Below are 7,340 nucleotides of genomic sequence, written 5' to 3'. Positions count from 1 at the left end.
CCCAGGAAAGAATAGCATATGGAGGAGTCTAGGACCCCAACTGCTCTCTAAAAAAGGAGGGGGGCACTTGCAAGAGAAAGAACAAAGGTACGGCCAGCTGAGCGTGCTTAGTTACTCTTTCCACATTTACCAATCAGAGGGCCACACCCCCTCCCCAGGGTGTGAGAAAACAAAGGCCAGGAGTATGTATTAAGGAAAATCACTCCTCATGGAAACCAAGATTGAGAAAATGGATTTTCCTCTAAAATTAAAAGAGGGAATTGGGATCCAGAAGAGGTAACCGGAAGTGACTTGCTTCCACCCAAAATGACTTTTTTGGAGGGTTCTCTCATAATTTTATCTTAAAATTGTATAAGATTTGTCTTCTGTTCCATAAAATTTCATAGAAAAGGTTTGGGTCAGACCACCTGAGAAATTTTATAGTGGTCATTTGGAGAACTCTTTGAAATTTGAGCAGATGTGAGTTTGAATTCTACCCTTCTAGTTTGAGTAAGTTCTGTATCTTAATTTCCTCATCTGAAAAATGAGGATAATGACTGGCCTACCTTAGTGGGACATCAGAAAATGATTAGAAAAGTTAGGTCAGAGAAAATGCTCTGGAATGTACTAAGAACTTGATAAATGTTATGTGAATTTATGTCTAATTATATTCCATAAAAATGTCTGTGTTTATGCTATGAGTCTCATGCTCCTGGGCACCCACTGAGAAACCTGGGGTTCACAGCCTCCAGCAAGAGAAGCTTTGTTTATGTGCCTCAGCTGATCATTCCTTCTCCGCCTTCTGAATCTCAAACCCCTCTCCTCCAGCCCATACCTCAGGCAGTGTGACCTAAAAGCCTGTGATGAAAAGTGTTCAAGTGAAGATGGAAAGGAGGAGAGAGATGCAAAGGTGACCCCTCAAGAACTTCTAATCCAGCAAGAGTAAAGAAAAAAAAAACCTATTATTCACAAGTGAGGTACAGTGTGGAAATAGTACAGATCAAAATTTATGGTAACCTGGAATGGGAATGGGGTTTAAGTCTTCCCTCCCCACCCTGCTGTGATCCCTCAGGAGTTTGTCTCAATGTGCTCACTGGAGACTTCTTAAAAGGGACTTACCACCTCTGACCAGAACTTACAAAATTAAGAGAACACCAATATGAGCAGATACGTTCACCAGAACTCATCTGAGAATGAGCTAGCTGCCATGACTCTTGAAAGGCATAATATGCAGAAAAATGATATACAGTTTATTAGGATAACTGCCTCAGAAACACATTACCCACAGGAAGTGATAAAATCTAAGATACACATAACTTAAATAATGTGATGGATAAATTCATGGATAATAATAATAGCTAATATTTATTACAGTTACTACAGTACTGAGGACTTGGCTTGCATTATCTCACTAAAAAATGACAGATTCCCATAAAGCATGGTTCCAAAGGAGCATGGCCTAGGTGGAGTTCCCTGGGAAACAGACTCGGAGGCCGAGGTTTGTGGGCAGGAGGTTGACAGGGGAGAGCTCGCAGGAACACCACCTGTGAGGAGTGAGGGAAGCAGGACTCAGCGAGGAAGCAGTGCCAACACAGTGCAGTCACAGAAGTCTCGGGTGATCCCACAGGGAGCTCTGAAGCTGAGATGGCCCTTCAGGGACATCCCCAACGGAGGCAAGGGGGCCAGGACTTATACCCCTGCAATGACCAGTTATTGGCTACAGGCTGCTCCTGGGGAGGGGATGTGGCTGGAGAGAGGCAGCACCCTTCAGCTGAAGGCAATGCACAGGGAGAGACACACTGAGAGCGGTCAGCAGACAGTGCTCCTGGTAGCTGGGGGACGGAGTCTTGCAGGCCTCAAGTGGGGATGCAGAGGCACACCACAGTATTCACTCCAGGAGGGAGGAACAAGATGAAGCTCAATTTATTTAGCGCTACATTGGTCCCAGGCACTGTGCAGGGCACTTTCCTTATTGTCTTTAATCCTGCTGTGTAGGCATCAGTGACTTATTCCAACCTCCAGAGAAATTTCAAGATCCCCTCCTTCCTCTAAACTAGTGGTTCTCAACTGGGGGATGGTTTTGCTCTCCAGGGGACATTGCCAGAGCAGTGTCTAGAGACATTTTTATTTGTCACAACTGGGAGTGGGGTACTACTGGCATAGGTAGAGGCTAGGGATGCTGCAAAACATCCTACAATGCACAGAACAGCTTCCACAACAAAGACTTTCCAGCCCAAATGTCCACAGTGCTGTGGGTGAGAAACTCTGCTGTAATCATTAGGAAGGAGAACACACAGTGGGGCCACAGTAATCTGGGAAAGAGTCTTCAATCACGTGGCTCATCCACTTGGCTTTTTCCTCTCCTGGTTCTTTTGGCATCTCTAGGCTTCTTGAATTTTCTGAATGGAAGGCCTTGATCCATGTGATTTGTACCCAAAGGTGGGCCTGGGTCTGCTTCCCCTTTGCCACTCCTCCAGCCTGGCAGGACCAGGTGGGTTTCATGAGAGGGGTCTGGGGTTGAGGACAGAGGATAGGCCAGTGTTACTCTAGCCTGTGGGGGAGAAGATGCTCCATTCCTTTGCTTTATCTTTGTGCTTCTTCTTGCCATCAGAGGGCTAAGATTACAAATGCCCAGATAAAGTGGGTGAGAGGAAAGGGGCTCAGGAGGATACACTTATTCTGGGTCTTAGGCCAGAGAAGCACAGCTGTCTAAGCTTTCAGCTCACCAGGGAAGAAGTCCACTTACACATAAATAATATGCATTCTCCTGGAATGCCCCCTCTGCAGATCTTCAACAAACTCTCCCAGTTGATGGGCCATTCTGGATCCCAACCACCTCTATTTTTTCCATCAGAAGAATAAGAATTGTCATTGATGTCACCATGTTACAGATGAAAAAGACAGGACATAGAAAGGTTAAGCAACCTGTCCATGGCCACTCAGCTAGTTAATGGCAGGGCTGAGATTTATAACCAGGTTTGTGTGGTTACAAAACACATGCTCATTGTTTGAGAAACATATTTACTCTTTGAAATTAATCAGATGGGATGTGCACGTCTTCCTATACGTCCCTTGATACCCTGAGACACAATCTGGGCTGGACCCAGTCTCTTAAGCTTTCTGCTCTTTTCTTATTTCTAGTGTAAGAACTCTGAGCTTTCTGATTTCTAAGGGAAGGCAAGAAATGAAAGACAGGCTGGGTGATTTATATAAAGTGATAATGTGAGCCCATCTCCTTGTAGCCATCATTTTAGTCTGCAATAAAAATGACTGGTCTGACACCCTCCAATTCCTGAATATCCAGAAGGCCTAACTGCTTGGACTCTTAGACATAAAGCTCTCTGTTAATAGACCTGTCAATTTCTTAAAGTGAGCAGTTTTTCATAACACTCTATGAAACCGGGAAAAAAAATAATATTAAAAAAGAACATAGAATTTAACATGAAAATACATGTATCATTTATTGAGCATGAGCTAAAAGCAGCAGAAAAAGAAACTGAAAGAGGAACAGTGGCTAGTGATGGAAAACAGAAGACTGCTTAGGAACAGGATTCTTTACCTACCAAACAGGGCCCCTATTTTTAGCAACTTAAAAATAACCCAAAAAACAGACATTCATTAAGTATTAAACTTAGAAGTAAAAACCTTTATGTTTTTCTAATAGCAATCTAGTATCCTTGTTATGATAGATTTACTAACCTCAATTTAGACTCTCAGAGATCAGATTCATGTCCCATAAAATATATAGGGAATACATTACCGAGCAAATATATAGTAATAGTTGACATAAATACTTATGAACTATTAATTTTTCAGTTATAAACGATGTTCTTTTCTTGAGCCTTTTTTTTTAATAAATTTATTTATCTATTATTTATTTTTGGCTGAGTTTGGTCTTCGTCGCTGTGCGCAGGCTTTCTCTAGTTGCGGCGAGCGGGGTCTACTCTTTGTTGCGGTGCGCGGGCTTCTCATTGTGATGGCTTCTCTTGTTGCGGAGCACAGGCTCTAAGTGTGCGGGCTTCAGTAGTTGTGGCACACGGGCTCAGTAGTTGTGGCTCGCGGGCTCTAGAGCGCAGGCTCAGTAGTTGTGGTGCACGGGCTTAGTTGCTCCACGGCATGTGGGATCTTCCCAGACCAGGGCTCGAACCTGTGTCCCCTGCATTGGCAGGCGGATTCTTAACCACTGGCCACCAGGGAAGTCCCTCTTGAGCCATTTTAATTCGTGAAATTATTTAGAAGGCTACAGACACTAAGGAACAAACTGCTATACTGTGTTATGCAAATGTTTTTTCCAAATATGGAAGTCATAAGAATAGAATACATCTAGTGATCAACATATAATTATAAAGAATATTTCAAGGCTTCATTAATGGCAGCTGTTCATGAGATAGTTGGAAGTGTTCAATGATTTTTATTATTCCTCTATAAATGTAGCTAATTTATGAAGGTCATCCCCCTTTACATTGCTCTATTATCATTTGCCCCAAATTTTAAGCCTGTTCAAATATAATTTAGAGGATATGTTTGCCTATCAAGAAAAATCTGAGAATGCAGACGCTAACCTCAATACGACGGGTTTCTATCTTTTTTTAGAGATAGCGTAACATAATAAACAAGCACTGGCGTTCAAGTCAGTAGAGATGGGTTAGGGTCTCACCCCACCACGATCAAGCTTTTAACCTTGGGCTAGTCACTGAACCTCACCATGTCTGTTTTTTATATGGAAATGAATGTACTAATCTCTGCCCTACCAACCTCTTAGGGTTGTTGTGAGGACACATGACACAGTTATATGAAAATACTTTGCACACTGAATGAAGGTAAATAGGGTATCAAAATGAGAAACAATTACGTTTTTGGAGAACATTCTGTTGAGAAAGAAACAGTGATCAAATGCAAACATATTCACTTGGGGAGGGTAGATCTGACAAGCCTAAGGTAGAAGCGGGTTTGAGAATTCTTTATCCCCCTTCCTCAGGTGTGCAAACCATCTTGATTACTGATTTACTTCTCGCTTGATCCCTTGCTTTGTTCATCTCAAATATCAAGGGCTTCCAATACACCCCCTCTTCTGACCAATCCTTCCAATGAGAAGGTACATTGGTTTAACATACCTAGAGCTACCATAAGGTTATAAAAACATTTTGAATGCTGTAACACTCCTGAAATGGTATACAATAAAAACAGTAGAAAGAACAATAAGTATCATTACTGACTCATGATAGTAGGGCATTCAGTTAAATTTGAAGTCTATATAAACAATGTTTTATTTTTCACCATAAGTATGCCCCAAATATTGCATGAAACATAATTATACTAAAAACTATTCATTGTTTACCTGACATTCAAATTTAACAACACGGGTTTGAACTGCATGGGTCCACTTATACAAGGATTTTTTTCAATAGTGAATACTATAGTACTCCATGATCAGAGGTTGGTTAAATCCACGGATGCAGAACCTCCGATACAGAGAAACTGCAGATAGGAAGGGCTGACTGTAAAGTTACACTTGGATTTTAACTGCATGGAGGGGCAGTGCCCATAACTTCCAGGTTGTTCGAGGGTCAACTGTATTCATCTGTGCATTTTTCTTCCCAACCAAAAAGTGAATTAACTGAGGGAAGAGACATTCATTTTGATCACCCAGTGCCTGGTTCAATGCCTGGCACATAGCAGGTAATTAGAAAATGTTTTATGAATTGAAGATCACAGCTTTCTTCACATGCCATGCTCTCACCATGGGAAACCTTGCTCATGTCTGCTACTTAACTGATCAACCACCAATGGACAAGTCAACAATGCATGTCTCTGTTCTGGACTTCTCTATTGAGCTCCAGATCCATGTTTTCCAACAAACTATGAGCTGTCTCCACCTATATTCCCAAGAGCACCTCAAATGCAACCTGCCCAAGACTGACCACATCATCTCCCTCTGAAAGCTGCTTCTCTCTTGGCACAGTATCCTGTAACCCAGGCTAGAAAACCAGAGTCCTTCTAGATTACTTCCTCTCCCTCACTTCCCCCATCACTAAGCCCTTTTCATCAAGAAATTTTTGAGGAGCTTTTGAAAGGCAAGTTCTGATTCAGTTAGTATGGCCTGTGGCCAGGGAGTGGGTATTTTCTGAAAGTGCTCAATTTGATTCAGTGGTATTTAGGGCCCAGTGTCCTGTAGAACACAGCAAAACACCTAGAAACAGCCTCTCTGTACAGGCCTACTAATTCAATTAAAAACATGGAAATAGCGGTGGGCGGAACTACGACCTGAGAGGGGACCCTTGACTGGCTCCTTCATCCCGGAACTTCCTGGATCCTGTGCGTGCAGATGGCGTTACCTGGAGCTTAAACCCCTGCACGAGGGTATCGGAGGACTGAAGGAGTTCTGTTGGGGTTCGGAAGCATTGCTGTCTCTGTTGTTCCTGAGGCTAGACGTTGAAGGAGGAGAGATACAATACAATGGCCGAGAACAAACTAAGAGGACGGAAGTCCAGGAATGTATTCCACATAGCCAGCCAAAAAAGCTTTAAGGTTAAAAATAAAGCAAAACCAGTTACCACTAATCTGAAGAAAATAAACATCATGAACGATGAAAAAGTTAACAGAGTGAATAAAGCTTTTGTAGATATACAAAAGGAACTTGCACACTTCTTAAAAGGCCTTTCCCTTGAACCTCTGCAGAAACAGCTGATTCCTCAGCAGTCTCATGAAAATGAACCAGTTAATGTTGATGAAGCTACAAGATTAATGGCTCAGTTGTAATACACTGGTGATGCATCAAATTCCCCAAAAAGACCAATAAATTAAATGCTTTATACAAAAAACAAAAAAACAAAAAAAAAACATGGAAATAACCCCCATCTGTTTTGTACTAATAATTTTGAGAGCCTTATTAGCTTTTGACCTGAAACACTATTTTCATTTATGTATGGGAATTTTTAGTGGCCTTTGTATTCCTAGGTACTATTTGGGATAACTCCCCTACACAAAGCTCAAGAATGTATTTCTCATTTTATAATGAAAATTGTTACAAAACTTGTAATATAAAAATTCATGTTCTAAGTAGGCACTTACTTAGTATTCATTTTATTACAGGTCTTATCACCTAGACTCTGACAGCACCATCAATTAGAAATGAAAGGAATGAATAGAGAAAATAAATATTTTGGATTATTTAGAGTTATTCTCCTTCATACAAACACATACACACACACACACATTAGGATAAGTCACCAGCTGGGGACTTACAGATGCCCAACTTACCTGAAATTCTTCTTGGAATATGCTTCAAGTCCAGAATATGCTTAAAACTCAGAGCTTAACTGTAAATACTCAAAAACACTCCCAATTTGCTACCTTCTAGA

General features: G+C 41.5%; 1 protein-coding gene across 1 annotated transcript; it reads left to right on the top strand.

Moving 5' to 3' along the window:
* Positions 1–6,257: 6,257 nt before the first annotated feature.
* Positions 6,258–6,785, top strand: LOC133085141 (ribosomal biogenesis factor-like). Its single transcript, XM_061182045.1, has one exon. The coding sequence runs from the start codon at positions 6,436–6,438 to the stop codon at positions 6,736–6,738; it is 303 nt and encodes a 100-aa protein (XP_061038028.1). The 5' UTR covers positions 6,258–6,435; the 3' UTR covers positions 6,739–6,785.
* Positions 6,786–7,340: the final 555 nt, after the last annotated feature.

Source organism: Eubalaena glacialis, chromosome 2 (assembly GCF_028564815.1).
Source record: "Eubalaena glacialis isolate mEubGla1 chromosome 2, mEubGla1.1.hap2.+ XY, whole genome shotgun sequence".
NCBI classification, from domain to species: domain Eukaryota; kingdom Metazoa; phylum Chordata; class Mammalia; order Artiodactyla; family Balaenidae; genus Eubalaena; species Eubalaena glacialis.
Note: the sequence above shows the minus strand (reverse complement) of the source record. Positions and strands in the feature narration are given on the sequence as shown.

What these genes read in the sequence shown, in the direction of transcription:
- LOC133085141 (XM_061182045.1), top strand. Translation starts at nt 6,436, where the DNA reads ATGGCCGAGAACAAACTAAGAGGACGGAAGTCCAGGAATGTATTCCAC.